Raw genomic sequence first — 22608 nt, 5'->3', positions numbered from 1 at the left:
TGTAAGATCCAGCAAATTGCAGTGTGTAGTGACTTTTTGACACATCAGTTTTGATTACTATAGCCTGCAGATAAATTATCAGTGAATTGCAAGTGAGTTGGTAACTCAAGAAGAAATGTGTGTTCCAGTCAGTTAAACCAAAATCACATTTTATCACTATTCTTTACAGAAATTTTAATTCTGTTTAGCTGGTGCTGATGCAGTCTCTTGAATCAGTGATATTTTTTGAAAAATGAGTAAGCTCTTTAATGCAGGATCATCCAAAGTTCTTCATGATGCTTCCAAGATTTCTAAAGTTTTGTTCCATTCATGAAGAATTTGCAAATCTGTTTTCAGATGAATATCTCAAAACATGATATTTAAAACAGGCAAATGGGCAAATGAAAATAAAAAATCTTTTAAAGCTAACTGTAGCTTCCAGCTAAACAGAAGTGATTTAGAATAGATTTTTACGACATTTTGTGAAATTGGCGCAAAATCTAGTAATAAGGGAATTGCTTTTATAGTAATATTATAGTGCAAATGAATATTTTTGACCTAAATTATTATAAAGGAAGCCACTGTCTGTGTCAAATGTATTTAAGCTTCCAACAAGTTTCAATATATTTTGATAATGTTAAATATTAATATGTAACAATTATATACTAAATCTGATGCTTCTTGAGGAATTGTGACTAAAGTAAAATAAAAAGTACAATTTCAGGTTATGCAAATGGTCCATATTTTTTTTTTATCTGAAATCTCTCATTCTGAATCCACATGGAGAGAGATTTATTCTGGCAAGCAAGATAAAATCTAAAAAATATTTTCGAAAGCTTAATATAAAAATAAAGCCAATCTCACTCTTGCATCAATATCAGGGATGCAAAGGCAATTAATGAATTTTGCAAAATAATGAATAAATACAAGAAAGGAGACTAACTCGTGGAATCTCCTTTACTCACTCACAACAGTCAAAACGGCTTTTGATGTTTCATAATGTCTTGGTGAATAATCTTTCTTTTTAAACAAAAATTGAGTTCATACCTCTGTGTTGCTAAATCTTTGAATGGTAGGGAGCTTGTGTGTGTACAGATTATGTAGTGTATTGATGAGAGAGTTCTGTTGTACTTTGATTTCTTCTCCCATTGACTTCTTATTTCTTTTAAAAGACCACAGGCTTTATCCTTAACTATGGAAGCTGAGAAATCTGAACAGGATGGTAGCTTGGAGTGTGTGGGAGAGTGCTTGAAGTCATCTTACTGTTCAGGGAATATCTTTCTCCTTCCTTTATTCAACTAATTGTGCAATGGTATATGTGGTTTTAACCACTAAAGATTAAGAAAAATTTCACTCTAATATTGGAAATGTACTTGTATAAATCTACTACTTTCTAAATTTCACTGTAGCAAAAATGTATAAAATGCACATTGCTTTGGCAATTGTGCGTATAAGTATGTCTTAAGATACAGTCAGTTGTTTAGTAATGCAGAACCTAGTTTAGCGTTCCTGTGGTTCTTGTATGTATGGCCCAAAGGCCCATAAAATAGCTTAATGAATTTCTGTCATAAAGCGAACTTCAGTCATCATTTGCCATTATAAAAAACTGTGTAAAATGCTTTAAATGAAATAAATGTTTAAAATGTGCTCTTGATGTAAAAGAAGGAAATGCACTAATCTGAACTCTGTGAATATCTTAAATTTCATGACACTGTTGTGGTGATAGCCATTATAATTTGGAGACCAAGTAGATGATTTTTTTTTTTTTTTAAACAAAGGGCTGGGACAACTGCTTCAGTTCTTACTTTTTAAATCAGAAGTGTTTAAATATGTAAAGTTTTAAAAGTAAAATATTATCCTTCAGTAGCTTTTTCCTTTATCTCATGTGTATGTGTCATTTATTTAAAAAAATAAAATTACACAAGAGTTTTAGAACAGTGACTCGTACTGAGCAACGACTCATTCGGGAGAACTTCTGCCGCAAACTAACAGCTCCGCCTTTATGGGAGTTTTCAGAAGTACTCTAAATAGTTCCTAAAAGTTGCTATAACCTTATGTGAAATACATGGAGGTACGTATACAGTCACCTTGCTAAATTTTTAGGAAAATTTACCAGTCCCAAAATGTATGGTGATGAGGAATCAGTGAAGATTTTTTTTTTTTTTTTTAAACTTGGCATTCAGTAAAAAATTTTGCCTCTAACTGGTGGAGCAAATCTTATGAGCAAGTCTGATAGTGAGTTATTTGTACATCTCTGATTCTGTGGATTTAATATATTTGGAATATTAGAAAGCCACTATGTTCCTTTTTAAGCTATACTATATTTACCCAGGCAAATATAATCTGTCTAGTGAAAAGCAGTGAATAATAAATTCAGTATAATAAATAATTAAAATATAATCTGGGAAGTGCTTTTTTCCTTTTATTTTAAAAGCATATTAAGTGATTTTGAAAATCAGATAAGGAATGTCTGCATTGGGGAAATTTTTATGAAATTCATGACAAATCCATGACAATTATGAATTCATGCTTTGACAGAAATTCATAAAATCGCACTGGTGTTTCTTTGCGATTCTTAGTGTCGAGAAGGGTCCAGTCATAGGAAGTTTGTCACCACTGATGGGAAGTTGCTATAGTGTACACTGTGCACAAAGACTTAAAATCTCTCATGGGTAATTCTAAAACACCCAGAACCATGTATTAGTAGCAGATAGGTCCCTATGGGAGGAGAGGATACAGCTTCTGACTTAGGTGACTGTTGGCTGGAATGATGTGCAATGGTTAGAACTGTGGTGTCCAGCCAGTTCTGAAGCAGTATTCACTGCAGTGGCTACTGCTATAGTGAAGTAGCCCCACACAACCAGCCATATAGCCCTATGTGGCTTGCATGTTGCACACAACAGGGTTAGATAGTGGATAGACAAAACGATACTGATTCATTTGAGTAGCCTCAGGTTACAATTTTAAAAAATGCCCTGGCATCTGCAGAATGGCATTTGGTAGCTACTTTGCTAAGCCTGTCCAACATAGTATTTCCAGCCCTTTATAGAAGGGAGAAGGCAAATGAGTACATGAACTTATCAGTGAGCCCTATTACAGTCATCTGAGAACAAGGTGTTTAGTAACATACTGTAGTTGCAGTCATCTGCCATAAAACATGGAGTGAATCAGAACAAGGTTCATAGTTCCTTCTTTGTTCCTTTGTTAATCACTGACTAGTGGGAGGCGCCTTTAGAATTTGCTAATGCATTCTTTTTGGATAAGGATGACGCACAGATTGTCCTAATAAGGACTTAGTTTGAGAAAGGAGCCGCCTTCTTTGAGAAGATGGGGGCAAGTCACAGGGCAGGCAGTTTCTTTTTTAACTGAGGGATGACACAAGCACAAGTCATTTCCTTATTAATCGGTTCAAACCAGTTCTTACAGGAACTGCTGGTGATAAATGTGGGACTTCTGAGAAGTCATTCATTTTATTCTCAGCCGTGCATCAGTGCACAGTCTTAGCTGAGCTTCTCCCCTGACTTTGAGGAAGTGCTGGAGCATAGAGCTCTCTGTGTGGCCTCTGAATTTAGCATCAATGTGCTGTGAAATCCTTTTTCTTTTTTAAATTTTTGAAAATCTGGAGGACCCACATGTCCCTCTTCTTCAGCTGAACTGAAAACACACACTGTATTATATGGGTCTCCCAGTTATCCCACGTGGGGTGATGGCTTCTGATCTCTGGCTCTAATCTAAACTTCGTTCCTTTTGAGCCAAAGGTGGTAAGTTTAAAAATAAATAAATTATTTTCTTGTGTTTTTTTTTTTTCCTCTGCAAATTTTGTCTTGTTCTTGGGGATGAAATTTGCATCAGTGCTGTCCCAAGTATAGGTCCTTCTCTTCAGAAGCCGTTTCAAGAGTACTTGGAAGCGCAGCGAATAAAACTTCACCATAAATCTGACAATGGAGTACCACAGGTAAGAATTCCCTCCACTACCCCTTTTACTTTCTTCTTCACTTCTCCCCCTTGACGCCTTCCGCATTTTATCTGGTTAAGTTTTGAGTCTTGTTTTCAAAGGGCCGACAAAACTCAAAAGAGATGAAACTTGGAAAACAAGCTGATAAATTCAAAGGAAAAACTGTATTGGTACTATGTATAAGTGGGTTAGACATTTTGTCCATTTGGGAGTAAAGTAGGCAGCTAAGCAAAGCTGGTGGTTTGTCCTGATTTTTCTGTTCATTTCTTTCTATTTAATTCTTTTGCTACAATAGGCAAGCTAGCAAAAGTCAGGGAAAAGTTAACTTTATATGTATAACTATAGGTAAAGAACTCCCCACAGTATCAAATATTATTAAAGCATACAGGATTTTAATTTTTTTTGTTAGCTACTTAACCCTACTCCCCCCAAAAAACCAACCAACAAAACCAATCTTGATGGTCAAAGAAAATATAAGGAACATACATTGTTTAAATGGGGCCCTTTTCATGCAAAAATCTTTAAATACATGTCCCACAGCTTTAAATACAAAAGGATTAATTAACACTTACATTTTAGACCTGATACTTTTAAGACAACTAAGCTACTAATATACACAAATTCTTAATTTTCTATTTCAATCCCTAAGCCCTTTGTTTCTGTAAACATTTGCTTTTCTAATTCTTAACAGAAGGAGGAAAGTAATTAAAGGAAAAACAGTCTGGAATAACTCTGCAGAAGCAAATTCCACCCTTGGAAATAATTTCTGTGCAGTGCAGTGCAGTGCAGTGCTGCCCTCCTTTGACCAAAATAGAAAGTTAGAAAAAAGCACAGGACAGAAAAAACTGCAATAGAAGCATGACTTTTTTTCACACTTCCAGCTACACAACTGGAAACTGATATTAATTGGAAGCTAACATCCTATAGGCACTTCAGTAAAAACTGTTAATCGGTGTCCATGTTGTACCTTCTGCAACTGATTTAATACTGGCATCACAATCTTGAACTTTGAGTCACCAACAAAGAGAAACAAAATCATGGAAAATAAATCACTTCTCCACTCACTCCCCAGAAATGATCAGGTGCCCTGTGGCGATTTGGCAGCCTCTTTCATGTTGGCTTTAAAAGACCAAAGTTAGCTTTGCAAAGAAGCTGGCAGGAATCCTCTTAGCCTGTGCTTGTTCCTGTTGTAGTCTGACAAATTATATAGAGACTCCTGAGATGGTTAGATTCTTTCCCTTTAGGCAGGAGGAGATTTCTTTTGCATTCTGCTAATCTGAATTTTTCCCCCTCGTTCTGTTTTTTTTTTTCTTTTTTAGGGGGATAACTGGTTATCGTGGATGTTTGAAAAACTTGTGATTATCATGGTTTGCTATTTCATCTTGTCTATAATAAACTCCATGGCCCAAAGCTATGCCAAACGAATGCAGCAGAAGATGTACTCTGAGGAAAAGACAAAATAAGCTGTGCAAAACCCATTGGAATGGGCCTTAGCAGACATGCAAGTGACGGGTCTTACCATAAGTTTTAAAAATCGGCATTATTCAAAACCGGGAAGAACTTTTTAAAATCATCAATTTTCCAGCTGTAACAAGTTTTTAATTATTTTCTCTGGAAAGTAATTCACTATTAGAGAATAACTTTCATTTACAAACGTATGTATGTTAAGGTAATGTATATATTCTCTTTCATTCAATCTGAGTTGCACTTTCTGGAGTAGCACATGTGATGCTAACAAATGTTGAACATAAATGCTTTCCATTTAAGTTTAATTCCCAAATGGACGATTTACTACTTAGCACAACTCCAGATTTCCTGATTAACTTGCAGCCTGCCTTAAAAGTAACAGTTTTGAAGGATGGCTGTCATGCCTCACAATTTCAAGGTCATTGAAATATATGTAAATGTGAGTAGACTGGGTAACAGTCTTGCATGTCCCTCATGGTAACACGAGTCCATCTGAGTTCTCAGAAATGCTGACCCATCGCACATACTCGCAGTTGGAAAAGCCGCCCTTGCCAACTTCCTAATGGTGTAAACAGAGATGGTCGATGTCAAACTGGTGCAGTTGACTTTTTTATTCTGTATATTTAGAATGAAGTCGAGATAAAACTTTATAAAGTCATCTTTGATCATTCCAGAATTTCTTGTGTCGGTCTTTATAAACTGTCTTCTCAACACTGTTGGTTATACTCAGTTCATCGTTCATTTCTTTATTAAGCCTTTGTGTAGTGTATTGCATGTAAATACAGAAAACTTTGTTCTTTTTTTTTCCTCTGAAGTTCTTGCTCAGCAGAAGGAAGTAGAAAGCATGTCCTAGGCACCTGGCAGTATGGTTTGGTTTATTTAAGTAGGCTAGTGGAATGACGTTACTAATTTTTTTATCATACGATCTAGATGTTTTGTTAATAACAGGACTACAGAGTATAGCACCGTGAGTGCTGCAGGAAAAAGTTGGGGAAGCATGGAGGTCAGAAATTAAAACAGGTTTGAAAAACATGGGAATGGCAATTAATAACCACAATAAAGAACATTAAAGTATTTAAAAATCACCATATTTATTTTCTTTTAAATATTATTATAAATCAGTGTGTGAGAGAAACTAATTTTCATTGACTGGCTAGACTTATTCTCCTCTTAGTACATAGGTAACCGTTCTACTGCTACTGTGTATATACAATGCTTTTCTGGTAGTTTCTAAACTAGGAGGAATGTAGTTTTGTTTTAGCCATGAGGAAATTAAAATAAATTGACTTATTTAATCAATATTTTTAAATGGTGGTACATGGACCCTATTTAAGATAGAACTGGCTCAAAATCATTTACATGAGGGTGTGTGTGTGTGTGTGTGTGTGTGTGTACACGCATTAGCATAGGGCAGTCTTGAGTAAGGCGCAGTAAATATGTATTTTGTTCAGTCTCCTACCTGATTGTTCACTTGTGTTGGCTAACCGTCGTGACATCTCCATGGCTGTACCATCCTGTCGGATAGCTTATCAGACTGATGTTGACTGTTGGATCTCATGGCAACAACAGTCGGTAGGCTGTCTGACATTTTGGTATCTTTCATCTGACCGTTTGCTCATCCATCTCAAATTCCGTCTTTCATTGAACATCAACAGGCATATACATGTTTAAAGTTCAGAATGCAAATTAATTTAAATGTAAAATGTCTCATAACTGTTTTTCTTTAACTATAGCGCTCTGCCTAAGAAACACCTTACAAAGTACATTGCAAAGTGTGTAAGATTTGTAATGTTTTTGCTTTTGTGTGCATCATACATAATTTTAAACAAATGGTCACAGTGTTACTTGAAAGCATGAGGAGGGTTTTATATAGACTCTGGGATATTTTCAAAGGTCCAAAAGGCAGTTACAAGCCCAGCACCCATTGAAATCCAATAGGTGTTGGAGACCCCACTCTTGTTTGTGCCTGGAGATTTTAAAAAAAAAAAAAACCCAAAATGTAGCAGCAAACTCATATGACTAATTCTACGTGTATAAAATCTTGAGTATTTGATATTTCACAGCAATGGTTTAAATCAGTCAAAACTTTAAATCATGCAATTTGTGGTTAATCATGTGTTATATTCAACAGCTTTGAGCCATTTATTCCTCCCGCCTGTCTTCCCCCCCCCCCCCCAAACATTTTTTGAGTTAGGGAAACATTGTGGCTGGCTATTTGTATCATTTTATTTCATGGCAGTTTTGTTTTTGTTCAGATCAAACATCTACCACACACGAGGCACTGTTTTCATTTACACCAAAGCCCCTTTACACCATTCTGTCAGTGGGAAGGGCCCATAAATGAGAGTAAATGTAATGTGGGCCTACTTGCAGGTCCCTTAACGCTACCAGAGTGAGAAGGAAGAGTCTTGTGTAATTATGAATCTAGCCCTAGATCTGTCTCACACAGCATGTCTACAAATAATTTCTCAAAGGCGTTTAGCAGCCTCTTTTATCCAAAATCTTTGCAGTGACTCTGCCTAGAGACCAACCAACTTGCAAGCTTTCCCGTGTATCTATAATTACTCTGCCAGCCTTGTGTGCCTGTTCTGATGAACTGTGTTGTAATTCTGAAAGCTTTCTAAAGTTCATCTTTTATCTGATATTTAGAGACTGGACTGAACACTATAACAGCTTCTTTCTTATCAGAAACTGGATGGTGATCCTTTAATACTTAATACAAGGTAAAAATAAAGATTTTTAAATTGTCTTGTTTGCTCAAATAAAAAATAAATATCTAAGTGGTATAGCAGTTCCTTTTGTTTCATTTCAGCTGAAGTGAGTCCATTGGTGTATAGTTAGCCTTTTCATGTTATCCCATAAATGCGCTATGCCAACACAGACACACAGTAATGTAATAAATATGCTGTAAGAAGAAACTTCACAACTGCATTTGACAAATCCAAAGGAATTTCCAAAGCCTTTAACATTATACGTATGTGGAAATGGGATTTGGTCATTTGAAAAGCAAAGGGTTCCTGTTTTTTCTGATTTTCAAATGACATGGCTGTTCAGTATTAAAGGAGAAAATTATTCAATTAGGGCTTCATTGAATTACGTTTAATGAAGAAATACTTATAGGTAAATCACCAGTGTAAAATGTGGCTAAATCACTAATCTCCACATGTTCACTAATTATTATTAAAAATAGTAGATTAGAACTGAAGTCTCAAAAGGGATTTCAACAGATCCTCCTTTTTGATCCTCTACGGGACTGTAGTCCAGGACAAATGTCTGGACTGGCCTAGAGGAGCTCAAAACCATTGGTGATGGCAAATGCTCCCATTAGAGGCAAGTTCTGTATTTCCCTTCCCACCCATACAAATCGATGTGGGAATTGCCTGTTCCCTGTCTCTCTCACTATAGTTCTGAGTCACCTGTCTCGATCTGTTGCACTGTTTCTTGTTAGAATTATTAAACCAGCTGCCCAGTTCATATTAGTAGAACTCTTTAACCAGCCTCAGATGTTCTTGAACACTGTTGTTTATTATCCTTTCTTAATGTCCACATTGGACCTAATTTTTAAATTAGTCTCAGTCCAGCCTGGCTGTCTTTGCAAGTACAATTCATTTCAGGCACAAACAGCAGTTAGACGTCTCCCCCAGTGACCGGCACAATCGAAAATATAAATACTTGGGCCCATAATTGACTGCAGGTGTGAAAATAAAGGACGGTGATTACATATATTCCTCAGAGGCAACCATCAAAATTGCCATGTTCCTTGAAGCACGTGGCTAAAAATACCTTTTAATAGCCATGCTGTGCTAAAAGGTTGACATTCATAGGCATGATAATTGGAAATTAACTACTCCTTGGATTTCAAATGCTGTTGGGGGGCGGTGGAGGGAGAATTGGCCTTTATTTAAAAAAAAAAAAAAAAGTTATTCCAAGCTCTCACAGGGCTGCAATAATAAGCAGAGTGGCTTATTGGCTTTCACTTTTCACAACCTTCCTTGCTAGCTTGTGGCCCTCCTTCGCTGACAGACTATTTTAGGGTAAAGGGTTTGCTGGGATTTCAGGGGGGGAGGGGAAGGGGAGTCTTTAGTAAATGTCTATCTTCAGTAAATCGTTTGAGTGGGATAAACGCTTTCCCTGGGTTAAGATGTGCTAAGCTAGAACGGTCAGAACCAAGTAACAGGCAACCTTTGTGCATGCTCTTATGGGCTCATTTTAAATGGGATTATGCAAAATGTATTTAAGCCTGCTGCCGTAGTCTTCTCTAATGGAAGAGCCGGAGGGCACAGCAGGCTACCACTGCATCCTTCCTTTTCCATCCACTTCACTTCTTGCTCTACAACGGTGGGCAAAATACCCAGGGGAAAAAGCCTTCTTACGGGCAACAAAAATCACATGTTGCTAGACTTGCCGTGGGGGGGGGATGAAGGAAGAAGATGTAAGACAGGCTGGAGGTTTCAAAGGAGCTCAAGGAAGCCCAGCTGCCACTGAATTTAGAGACTTTTCAAAAGCCCAGGCCTAATATTTACGATGCTGCCTGAACACACAGAAAATACTTAAAGCTACAGTCGTGAAGTGGGTCTAGCCCAGGGGAGGGCAATAATTTTGAGGGCGGGGCCACTCCAAGAATTTGTTAGTGGTCAAGAGCTGCACCCCTTTATGCTATGGATGGAAGTGGTGCAGGGTCTGGGATGGAGGTTGGGGGTAGAAGAGAACTCGGGCTAGGGGATTGGGATGCGGGAGGGGGTGTGGGCTCTGGGAGGGAGTTTGGGTGAAGGAGGGGGTTGTGACCAGGGGCAATGGATTGGGGTACAGAATGTAGGGGAGAGAGGTGTCACGCTCTGTCCTTGTCCCCAGCACAATCTCACAGCTCTTATGGCCCAGGTCCTCTTCCCGCCCGCTCAGATGCATAGGCCCCTGCAGCTGGCTGCTCTGAGTAACGTGCGGGGGCAGGCAAGGAGCTTGCAGAGACTCTTACTAGGGTTGGGGTGGCTTGGTGGGCCGTATCCAGCCCATGGGCTGTTTTTTGCCAGCCCTTAGTCTAGCTTCATCCTGGTGCTTGTACTGGATTTCAGGTGTAACAGCCTGCAGTACGAAATCAAGAGCCTGGAACAAGTCTTATTGCCCATAATCCTATTCAGCAAAATGTGCATTTATCTGTGTTAATCCAGACTAAGCAGGCTCATAGCTGTGTAGTCATTTAGCCCACTAACTGCTTTTGCTGGTGAATTGTTGGGAAAAGAGACTGCTCTGAGGTTTTTAATGCTCTAAAATAAATCTAAACATGTAAATAGATTTTAAAAAAAACCAGTTAATTGGGCTGAACCTTATTTTAGTCTTTTGTAAGCTAAACATTAGTCTTTGCACGAGAACCTTGAACACATTAACAATTAAAACCAAAGGTCGGTGTTCTCTTACCGTCACTTATGTTGGTTATATTTAATAACTGGTGTATTACAAAATCAATCCGCATTCAGCATTTCATGAGAGTGAAATTTGGTTTTAACTGTTGTTCCTGTAACTTCCTAAGAAATATAAACTAGGTTGCTCAAAAAGTCCCTAACAAGCTTGTTACCTGCCATTTCCAGAGGAAGGAAAAGAGGCAGGTCCTGTTTTGATAAACTCTGTACAGCTACACCCTTCTCATAATGGCCCTAAAATCTGCCCTCTGTTCATGCAGGGCATGTTGGTTATGATCTTTTGGGCCAGTGGTATAAAGCTGTTTCACCTAGACTGGCTGTTTTAAAAATCCCAGTTACACAATTAGTCACCTTTTTTTCCTTGACACAGTGTGTATTGCTTCTAGATATCATTACTGTGAGGAGCTTTATACCAATCTGTAAACTGTCTTATTTAGAGAGAAGCAATAGCCATGGAACTAAATCAAGTTTTGAGATCCCAGTTATGACACCACTTTTGGATGGTGATTTGTCTGTTAGATTGGTTTTAAGACATCAGTGTAAGCAGTACTATACTGTAGCTGACCATCTGTCAAATTGCCAGGGGCCTTTGTATGTATGCTTCAATGATAGGAACCCTGGCAGGGAAAAAAGTCTGATGCTTTATTAGCAAAAATTGTCCATGGAATAATCCATCAATATTGCCTCTAATTTTCCCATCCATGTGCAGAATAAATTTTGTTACATGCACCATGGTATGTGTGGAGGTGAACCACCAGCAGACGTACATCCTGCCAGCTTTGGGTGCTCTGCTAATCAATTGGGCAGCATTTGAATCTCTCTTGGGTGGCTGCCCAAGCATTCAGCTTACTGGGAACACTGGTCCTCCCTCTCTGTTCTCATTTAAGTGCTTTTCCTAAAGTCTGGCCCCTGGGCTGTCCCAGACTCCAGGTTTCCTTAAGCCACTAATTATGGTTACTAATTATGCTGTTGCCTCTGCAGGTGCCTTTCCTGAGCAGTTAATTGAGCCTCATCAGTTGCTTTAGAAAGTAAGTGAAAATAGTCAAATTATTGCAAATGTGGACCACTTACCACGTGTGTCATCGTTAGCCTTTTCCACAGTCAATAATCAAAACCTGCCTACTCCCGTGGTATTACAAACAAAGCAAGTGGAGTTGGGAAAAGCCTAGTTCACGTACCTATTTCCCCTATTTAATGCAGTGTTACCCAACTAGCCTTCCCCAGTGAAATGCTTCCCTCCCTAACTAATCACTACAGGAATGGCTTAGTGCCTGGGAACTTGGCTTCTATTCCTATCTCTACCACTGACTGACCTAAGTTGTTCTCTCGGTGCCAAAAACCTTTGAGTCTCCTTGTCATTCTCAACCTTTCCCTTCCTCCTTGGGGCCTTATTACTGAAGCTATTTGCATAAAAACAGCCGCTTGGTTTCAAAGGTTTGTTTCCTGCTCCTTATTCCTCCTCTGAGTCCTACTGACCCCTGCTTGCAACATCCGTGCTTGTTATAGAAATTGCTTTACATGGTGCATAAGAGGCACTCCAGGTGGGGAGCGGAGCAGCAGGAAGAGGAATTCTAAAGAAAGCCAGAGCCAGTTTATTACTAAGACTGTCACCTAAAAAGGTCAATAAAAAAAGGGCGAGGCGGGGGACAATACTTAGTAGCATTGCTTAGATTGAATGAGCATTCGTTGGTGCAGTGGGTGATTTTTAAACCTGGTACCTCCCTTAAGCATTTTATATGTGGCTGGATTGCTTATGTAACTGCTGTATACACACACAAGGGTGACTATTGAACAGTACAGTTGCTGTGCTTGAGTCACAAGAGGGTGGCTATTATCCTCAAATGGCTGCAGCATTTTTAAGTGAAGCCATAGTGTAGAAAGTTCCCCAGCCCTTTTATGGAGGACGACTTCAGTTCTGGTTCTGGGAAGGGCATTTGCCTCAGGCCAAGCTACAGCGAGAGATTAAATGAGAACTGGAATAGCTGAGCTTCCAGCTCCTCTGAGGAAGTGGGTTCTGCCCGCAAAAACTCATGATATTGTATATTTTTGTGAGTCTCTAAGGAGCCACATGACTACTCGTTCTTTCAGTCCTCGTCCAATCGGCCGCATCCCTGCAGTTCATACTTGAGCAAAACTCTTCATGACCTTCAATGGCAATTTTGCCTGGGATAAGGACTTGACTCAACATGACAAAAGCCCCTGGCTTTCTTGTTGGAGAGAGAGTTTACAATCTGTACCTCAGCACTTAATTTTGTTACCCTCCCCTCGCGTCCATGATCATGCTTCCCTCCCGCAAGGTGTTCGTTTGGTCAGTAAAGACCAAGTGCTCCGCAAAGGCGGGCATTGTCTCGACTTTACAAATGGGAAAATGAAGACCCACGGAGGGTCAGTGGGTTATACAACTTCCTCCATCAGTAACAGGTCCTGCATCCCAGGCCTCCCACGTCACAGAGTTCTGCTCAAGATTGTGGCTTCAATCTTTTATGCTTGTGAAATGGTGATAGAGAAACTGACCGCTTTGGTAAAGTGCATGGAAAATCTACAGATGAAAAAAAGCTATAGAAAAACAGGTATTTTGTATGAACCGTAATTTCAGCTTTCCCCCGGGATTATAATGTACTTTTTCTATGGTTTTCTGGCTGGTGTATTTTCCTTTGAACTCCTAGGCTCCAATCCTGTTAATTGCCTTTGCATGAGCAGAGCCTTTTGGAGCCCCACTGACTTCAGTGAGGTTGTGACAGCTGCCTGGCCGGAGTGCGTTTGATATCAGCATGGCTTGGCTCTGCTCAAGCACTGGCATCCATCTGTGTGGAAGTAAGATTGGGACTATCATTTGTAATGTCATCAGAATATCACTCGCCCATTTGAACTACAGCAGCAGACTTTGGAGTTAACACTCTTTTTATAGACAACAAGTATGAATTGTTGTCTGCAGCAAAACTACAGGATTGGTGGGGAAGAGAATAACTGGCTTCGGCTGCCTGACAGAACTCAATGGGAATATTCATCCTTAGCAGATGTGAAAGAATCAAATATTTCCTCTATTTGTTTTAGTTGAATTTACATTCATCAATTGCATAGATTAGCATTCTGGTTTTTCACCTAAAATCCAATAAGGCAGGGGTTCTCAAACTTTGTGATACCATGACCTCCCTCCCCCCTGGTAAATTGCTCATGACCCCCTGGAGGGTCGGGACCCACAGTTTGAGAAATGCGGCAGTAAGGAAATGAGAAGTTGTCCTATGCTGTTGAAGTACTGAGTAATATAGTCACTTTCTAGATCATGTCGTAGTTACGACATAGGCAGAACTACACGCTTGAATGGCCCAGAGAGCGGGGGGAAAACCCACTGGTTTTTTCCCTTGTGAGTTGCAAGATTCAAATGCCAAGGAGAGTTCCACAATGAGTGATACTGCATGTCACAGCAGTGTGTATTCTTGAGCTCAAGAGTCTGTACTGACCGGTTTGGAGAGCAGTTGCTCTGAACTGTTGCCCAAGTCCTAGTAGCCTCAGTGCGAGTGTTCGAATGATTCTGCAGCTGCCTTTGCCAAACAAAAAAGACAAAGCGTCAGTATTTGATTACACCTTCTGCCGTGGGTGGGAGAAGGGCTGCGTTCCACTTGGCTCCGGTGGTGGTGTTCTGCTTACATGCTCCACGAAATGATCTAGTTCATATTGAAGTTTGCTGGGCAAAAGATCAAATTCAATCATGCCATCTGCCCACAATTACACCATTCTCAACCAGATGAACTGTGTATGAGTGACTCTGTGTATAATATGTATAAAGTAGTCAGAGGAGACCACAGAATAGAATTTATACCTTTTAAAAGCACAAACAATATACCATGAGGGGGGTGGGGAGTGAGAGCATGGGTGGCAGCCTGAGGACAGCATCTTCAGCAGTGTTACTGAGCATGCTCAGTACAAGCCAAGCAGCAAATTGGGGGAGACCAACCTCTTCCCTTACATACACACATCACCTTTCTCCAGGGGCTATAAAGACACTGGAAAACTCTTGTTTGTTTTAGCAGATAACTTAGCAAGTAACAGACAGGAGCACTGCATCTGATTCCTATATAAAATAAAAATAAATATTTGACTTCAGCTTGAATACAAACGTATTTGGACCTTTTATGTCAAGTCACTTAGGGGATACAGGTTGGCCTTAAAATGTTAATATATTTTATTACTTTGTTTCTTACTGCAAAGAGAGACTGTTAGGACTCCTGGGCTCTATCTCAGCTCTGGAAAGGGAGTGGGATATAGTAGGTTACAGTAGGGGGCAGATACATTGGGCCAGACTGGGTCAGACCAATAGTCCATCTGGCCCGTATCCTGTCTTCCAACAGTGGCGAATGCCAGGTGCTACAGAAAGCGTGAACAAGAGGTGGCAGTCCTCATGATCGATCCCCTGTCACCTACTCCCAGCTTCTGGCAAACAAGCTAGGGATGTCATCCCTGCCCATTCTGGCTAATAGCCACTGATGGCTCGATCCTTCTTGAACTTATTTTGTTCTTATTGGAACTCTGGAAGGCTACCTCTACACCGGCAGCTTCTTGTGCAAGAACTGTTTTGCGGAAGAGTTTTTGCGCAAAAAGTCTTCCACAAGAGCGCGTCTACACTGGCATGTGCTTTTGCGCAAGAGCATCCATGGCAGTGTGGACATTCTCTTGCACAAGAAAGTACTGATGGCCATTTCATCCATAGGGGCTTCTAGCACAAGAAATTCATGTTGCCGGTCTACACTGCCCTCTTGTGGAAGAGCTCTTGCGCAAGAAGGCTTATTCCTCATGGGGAGAGGAATAACTCTTCTGGAAGAAGCCCTGTTTTCCAATGCTGTACTGTAAATTTACTTGCGTAAGAACACGAGTGCAGTGTAGACAGCAGGCAAGCTTTTGCGCAAGAACAGCTGTTCTTGCGCAAGAAGCTGTGGGTGTGTTTAGACTGGCAAGATTTTGCACAAAAGCAAAAACTTGCCAGCTGTCTACACTGGCCACTTGAATTTGCGCAAGAGCACTGACGTTCTAATGTAAGAATTCAGTGCTTCTTGCGCAAATACTTTGACGCTCCCGCGCAGGGATCAGTGCTTCTTGTGCAAGAATACTTGTGTAAGAGGGCCATCGGAGCTTTCTTGCGCAAAAGTGCGTCTATACTGGGCATGGATGCTTTTGCGCAAAAGCATCTGTGCCAATCTAGACGCTCTTTTTCCGTTAAGTATTTCTGTAAAATCATGCCAGTCTCCTGGCAGAGTTCCAGGCTGCCTATAAGAAAATAATTTATTTTAAAGGTATTGAGCACATTTCATTGGGTGAGCTTCTTCTGTTATGTTAGTGAAGGAAGAAATAAATAAATATTTTCCCTACCAGTCATGATTTTCTAGGCCTCTAGCATATCTCCCCATCCATTAGTCATTTCTTTTCCAAACGGAAAAGTCCCCGTCTTGTTAATCTTGCCTCATATGGAAGCTGTTCCTTACTCCTAATCATTTCTCCCCTTTCTGTACTTTTTTTAAATCCAATATCTATATTTTTTGGATGAGGTGACCAGCCCTGCATGCAATATTCAAGATGTGGGTGTTATATGGAGGCAATATGGTAATTTCTGTCTTATCTATTCCTTTCCTAATGAATCCCAATATTCTTTTAGCTTTTTAGACGGCCACTGCACATTGAACAGATGTTTTGAGGGAACTATCCACAATGCTTTCTTGAGTGGCAACAGCTATTTTAGCCCTGTTTTTGTACATATTGTTGGGATTGTATTTTTCCATGTGCATTACAGTAAATGCTCTCCAGTTGTGGTGGATGTGTGCCTGGCACCACGATGAATGGCAAAATCCACAAATAGGGTGGGCTGCCGCTGTGAGTTTGGGGTTGAGGTTGTTTGCCATCCCACAGCAGGCTCTCCCTGAGCCCCCCTCCCAGGCCTGTGGATGGGCTGAAGTGGTGGGGGAGGGGGAGGGGCAGGATGGGAGAGACCCACAAATTTATGAATAATGATTCTGCAAATCATCAGCGTCTCCTCTCGTTTTCATTTATCACACTGGATTCCAGCTGCGCTTGTGTGGCCCAACCATGCAGTTTTGAGACTCTCCCTTGTAACTCTTGGTGGGCAACTTTGGACTTCATTATTCTGAATCAGATGCAACTGTTGCCCCCTCCCTCTTTACCCCTTTCTCAAGAACAGTTGACCACCAGTGATCCAACTGCAGATCCCTGCAGCACTGCACTATTTAGTACTCTCCCCTCTCCCCACCGCCTTCTCTTTTAAGTAGAGTATCCACAATGGTTTCACGGGCTTAGAAGCCATCACTTATTTGAGTGGCCAGCCTTCTGTTGTCTTAAGCACGCTGCCTCCCTCTGCGTCTAAACAAACTCCCTGCCCCCAAAGGCAAAGCTGGAAGCAGGCTCTTGCAGTTCACAGCTGCCGTTGGAGCTAGGGCATGCACTTCAAGCAGGCCTCAAGTCTGAATTCCAGGGGTTCAAACTTTAGGGGGTGGCCCACGACTCCCCGAGACCTCCATCAATGGCACCGCTGTAACAGGCTGCCTGGGCTCCCTTGAACCCCCATCTCGTTTGCAGCTCTTCAGTCCTGTGGAAAGGGTTAAGTAGGGCTGTGCTGACTCACTGAGCCAGGTGACTCATTACCCCACCCGGCTATAAGGGAAATGGCTGTCTAGAGGGAGAGGCTTATAAACCCACAAGGGGCTAGTGTGATAATCTAATCTGACCTAAAAAGCAGGAGACTCTCAGGCAGAAGGGCTGGAATGAGCCATGGAGGGGAGGCAGAGTCAGAATTCTAGGCCCAGCCAAATCCACAAAGGGGGCTTACGCTGATCCTTGTGTTGCTATGGCCTGTGCTTTGGAGAGCAGTTTGGGGAAGGCACCAGCTCAATTTCTTTACCATCAAAAATAAGTCCCAGGGCTCATATTTCAAATGGGGTTTTTATACTATATTGCGTCATGAGCGGGTTTTACTCTTCAGACCTATGGATACCAAATGATTTGGTGTTATCTTCAGACAGCCCATTTTTAAAGTGGCCTCCCCCACTAGCTAAGGTCTCCAGAACGCAGCCGCTGACTTGCAGGTGTGCGCTCCTTGATTTCATAAGATGCCCCCATCAACACTCAGGTGCCTTGTATCAGCGTTTCATTAGCTGGCTGCAGCACATCACTTCCTTCTTCCTGGTTAACTGCTTACTCTCCTTAATCACTAAATCAGCCCCTGCAGTCAAGGCCCAACCCAGTTCTTTATCTGTTTAAGCTGTGCTGACAAAATCTGCCGCAATGCTTCACCACATTGGTTCTTTTGTGGCTGACAGGATGCGGCTCTCCAGGTAGCGTGTATCCAGAGCCACTCGTGGCTTTGTCCCTTCCTTGAACATTTCCATTATTTCATCCTGGCATGGAGCAGGGAAGGCACTGGGACTTCTGAAAAGCACCAGACTAGGGAGACTGAAGTAAAGTTCCCGTATTCACCAAACTTGTCAGCAACACTCAGCCCCAGCAGCAGCTACTGGAGGCAACTGAGCACGCAAGAGCAGAGACGGCATTATGCTCCATTCCTTGGCCTCTTTCCAATAGACCAATTGTATTTAGGGATGGGAATGTTTAGCTGGTTAACTAGGAACCCTTAACTGGTGAGGCTTAGTGGTTACAGGTCACCGGTGAGGGCTGGAGCAGTCACTCTGCTCACCCCACCCAGGGGGTTGCTCCACACACACAGGGCCTGCAATGGGGGTGGGGCACTCCAGCCTAGCCTGAGCATTCCTGTTCGCAATGGGGAGGAGGGGGTGCCAACAGCTCCAGGCCTGCCCTGTTTACTTGGTTAACTGGTTAAATACACTGGTTAACTAGTTACAATTAGGGGTGTAAAATTCTGTTTTAACAGAGGTCATCTCCGGTAGTTCTTCAGCTTTGGCTACTTGTCCCAGACTAGGAGAGTTAACCAGCTTGTGGGTACTGCTGAGTCAAGCCACTTATTTGATTTAATTACTTTTATTAAAAAGTGAAAGGTCCCTCTCCAAGGTTCTGCTTGCCCTGCATAATTAATTTTCACAGTAAAATAAAAAGGGAGGCTGCTAAACAAATAATCTCAAACAAGAGTCAGAACCACAGCTCTGTCCCCACTCACACGCTCTTCCCCAAGTTCCTAGGAACACACAAGGGCTACATGGCATGGCAGAAAGTCTCCGGTTTGGAGCGGAGTGAGGGAACCAAATCCAAAGTCACCCTCTCTGATAAAGAACACCCTGAGAAACAAGACCCCTACCAATTACCAACTGGCTGGTGCTAAGCAATTGAGACTGCTAGTGAAAAAGCTACACTTCCCTTCTCCCCTCACATCTTCCTCACTGCCTGAAGGCCATTTTTGCTGGCTGCAACTTTTGTGAAAATTCATTGTTTTGGTCCCTAGCTGCCATCCCCTCATGTGGCTGCAAAGAGCTCTGTTCCTTGCTGGAATTAGCAATATTGTGCCCCAAATCCTGTTTGTGAGCAAAGAGGCATCCCCATAAAGCAAAGATTAAAAGGTGGCTCCTGCTCTGCCTTTGAGCCACTGAATCTGTCCTCTGTTTTCCAGTCATGGCTGATTCGCGGCAATTGCCGCAAAATTTCCCATCTGTATTTGGAATTGCCTGAGGTTTTTTTCCTACCACCAAGATCACACTTTAGAGTGTTGTTAGAATCAGGAAATTGAACAGCCATCTCTTTAATTCTGAAACTGAAAAAATTGTCAAGTCAAATACACCATCCCACAGGCAAAATGGATCTGTTATGGCCATGCTCGGAATAATAGGCATACATAAGAGAAACAAAGGAAGGATAGTCATGCAGTAAAGAATATCTGCTTACTTGCTGATGTAGCATTAACAAACCTCAATGCTACCTTCTCTGATTCCAAGGCGGTTTATCTGCTAACGATATCTTGTTTTGCCATGTACTCTAGAACTTTAGGTTAGGTCATATGTTCCTGGAACTTAATCAGTCTTTAGTCATCAATTTCTTGGTTACCTATTGTCAGCTCAGATATGGGAACTACTACTACTTCTGATACTTAGCAATGCTCTTTGAAAACACTGAGGCAAAGAATTCCTGCTATGTTGCGAACAACCAGAGGGGGGGAAATTCACCTCTCCATAGTATCGTTCCCTGACCCTTTGGTTCCTTGGACAGTTTGTATGTTTATCTAAAGCTCTTGTGCAATCTTTCCTTCTGAAGAACGTCCAGTCTCTTGAGTAAAAATAAGCAAGTTGGAGACTTCCAAGAAGGGCTTAAAAACAACACCACTGCACCACACCACACCAACCTTTTTATTCAAGTTAGTGACCCAGCAGCTAGGAAACAGCAGTGATTTTTATAGAGAAGTAGTTTTCTGTACCAGAGTTTCAGAGGGATAGCCATGTTAGTCTGTAACTTTGCCTACACTGCCGGTTTTGCCGGCAGTGAGTATGCAAATCAGGTGCAGATTAGCATACGTTTGTGCAGGGGGAGGAGGGGGAAGTAGTGTGGATGGAAGTATGCCTCCCCAAGAGGTATAAGGATCTTGTGCAAAACAAAGGTTTTGTGCAAAAAAAAAACCCCATCCACACTACTTCCCCCACCGCCCCCTGCACAAACATATGCTAATCTGCACCTCATTTGCATACTCACTGCCAGCAAAACTGGCAGTGTAGATAAAGCCTCAGAGACTAACAAATGTAGACGGTATCATTACCTTAGCAGGTTGTGCCCACGAAAACTCATGATCCCATCTACATTTTCTGATAGTTGCTGAGGTGCTACAGGACTATTTGTTTTTTAAGTTTGTTCCTGTACCAAGAGATTCCACATTAAAAATCCCCCAAACATCTTGGAAAAATCAGTATAAAACAAATATTAGCTCTTTCTTTCCCTGCCAACTTCAGGGGGAGTTGAATGAGCCTTAAATCAGGAACCAGCATGGATAAGTGAAGACTGGCTGAGAAAAAGCAAATGAGAGAGGATATATTGGATTGGATTGGATTGCTTGCTAGGTCTCTGGAGGAAAAAATGTGATGATGCGATGTTGTGACATCAAAAATACATTAAGTGGGTTTGTGTGAGAACAGTAGCAAGAGGTTAACTACAACAACGAATGACTAGACTGCCATCCCATGAAATGTTAAGCCTTTAGCTATAAAATCCCCTAAATCCAGCTGTGAAACCCTAGCATGGATATTGTTTACTGAGCTAGTTTTAGTGCACAACAGGAAGGAATTAATATCTGTCTCTGAATTGAGTCCTAGCACACACAAAATAAGGGTTAGGCCTAATCATCGTCCTATTGCCAACAGCCAGCTGAATCTTCTCTTTTACTGGGAAGGGGCCAGGGAGAGAAAGACGTGTCTGTCTCGGAGTTCAACTTCACTGCTCCAGTAGCTAATTCCATGTTTGCCAGAAGTGGGGTTTGTCCTGAAACTGCTAACGCTGGTTCAGCCGTTTGCTTGAGTGCATCAGGATAGCTATCGTGAATTTAACCTCAGTCCTGGCTCAGTAAGTAACACTCTTATTCAACCCTCAGCAAAAAGACTCATACGTTCTACCAGTTCCTCCTTCCTGACAGCCCAGAGATACCATGAGAACAGCTGCTCCCAGAGGATCTTAATGCTACTGTTCTGGGCCTAATGTGAAGAAACGCAGAGGTGACTAAACTAGCAAAGGTAGTAAGGGGAAAATGGGATGACAGGAGGCACTTGGCAAGTTAATCAATGCCCCAGCTGAGTCACAAGATCACTTCTGCATCTGGGACTGCCACTAAGTTAGACGTCATTTGAAAGATATTTTTGGACCTAAAATAACTTCATCATACTGACAAACCAAAATATATCTGTAGGGAGAGAGGGAAGAGAGAGTTCAAGTGTGTGTCAAAAAGAGGTCAGACTTTCTATGCTTAAACTCAATAGTCAGTGATTTAGTCACAGCATAGGTGTGTGCGAAAATTATATAAGAAAAGGATCTGTGCTGTGAGTAAACCACTTACAACTATAGTAAGTGCTTGCTCACATTTTAATTGGACTACAAGGTAATCAGAACCTAAGGGAAATTTTATTGTACATATCTCCTGAGCTATATTAAGGGAACAGTCCTCGAGATTTATGGTGTTACCACTAAAAGAAGAGTTATTTGCAATGAAGAATCTGGGGTATATAGATAGAAAAACTAAAACTGAAGGAGAAGAAATACAAATGAAACAATATAAAACGAAAAAGGCTCCAGTCAGCAAGGGAGGAAGAAGTTATGCGTGATTTGGTACAAACTAAATACATTTATTTTTTCCAGTGTAATAGTTTACCATATGAAAACCTTCTGCCTCTTGTCTTGTGCAACAACAAAACCCAAAGCAATAAACAACCAGAAAGGTCATGCATCTGTCCTATTCCCAGTGTATGTGCTGATGCTGTATCCTGCATGGGATTGCAGAAGCTTTCCTACTGAATTACTTCACATGGTGAACATTTGGAGTTTGTCATTTGACAATGGCACCACCTTGTGGTTGTGGAAAAAGGAGAATTTTTAACATTCAGGGTCCTGTGTCTTTGGAATCTTAGGCAGGATTTTCTAGAATATTTCATTTATAAAAGCTGCATCTGCCCTCACTGTGGAAAAATAATTATAAACCTAGAACAAATATAAATGGTTGAGGTGAATCCCAGAATCTGCAGGACAGTTTGCAACAGTAGCTAAAACAGATGAACTGCTTTGTTCTTCCCAATAGATTATTAATTCTGAACCATAAATACTGACAACCTAAATGTGGCACATTGGAGAGAGAGC

General features: G+C 41.1%; 1 protein-coding gene across 5 annotated transcripts in view; it reads left to right on the top strand.

Moving 5' to 3' along the window:
* Nucleotides 1–22598, top strand: part of VMP1 (vacuole membrane protein 1) — a 112493-nt gene extending 89895 nt beyond the window's left edge. For 2 of the 5 annotated variants that reach the window (XM_075904706.2, XM_075904703.2), the window contains 2 exons: nt 3832–3934; nt 5254–8187. In XM_075904706.2, coding sequence (XP_075760821.1) covers nt 3832–3934; nt 5254–5397 — 247 coding nt within the window. In that variant the 3' untranslated portion in view covers nt 5398–8187. Of the gene's footprint in view, nt 1–1151; nt 3460–3831; nt 3935–5253; nt 8188–11796; nt 13386–22549 lie in introns of those variants that run through there. The other 3 variants (XR_016347677.1, XR_016347678.1, XM_089772213.1) reach the window with 3 other exon arrangements.
* Nucleotides 22599–22608: the final 10 nt, after the last annotated feature.

Source organism: Pelodiscus sinensis, chromosome 21 (genome assembly GCF_052426305.1).
Source record: "Pelodiscus sinensis isolate ZL-2025 chromosome 21, ASM5242630v1, whole genome shotgun sequence".
Lineage (NCBI taxonomy): Eukaryota > Metazoa > Chordata > Testudines > Trionychidae > Pelodiscus > Pelodiscus sinensis.
This window is presented reverse-complemented; position numbering and strand designations above follow the sequence as displayed.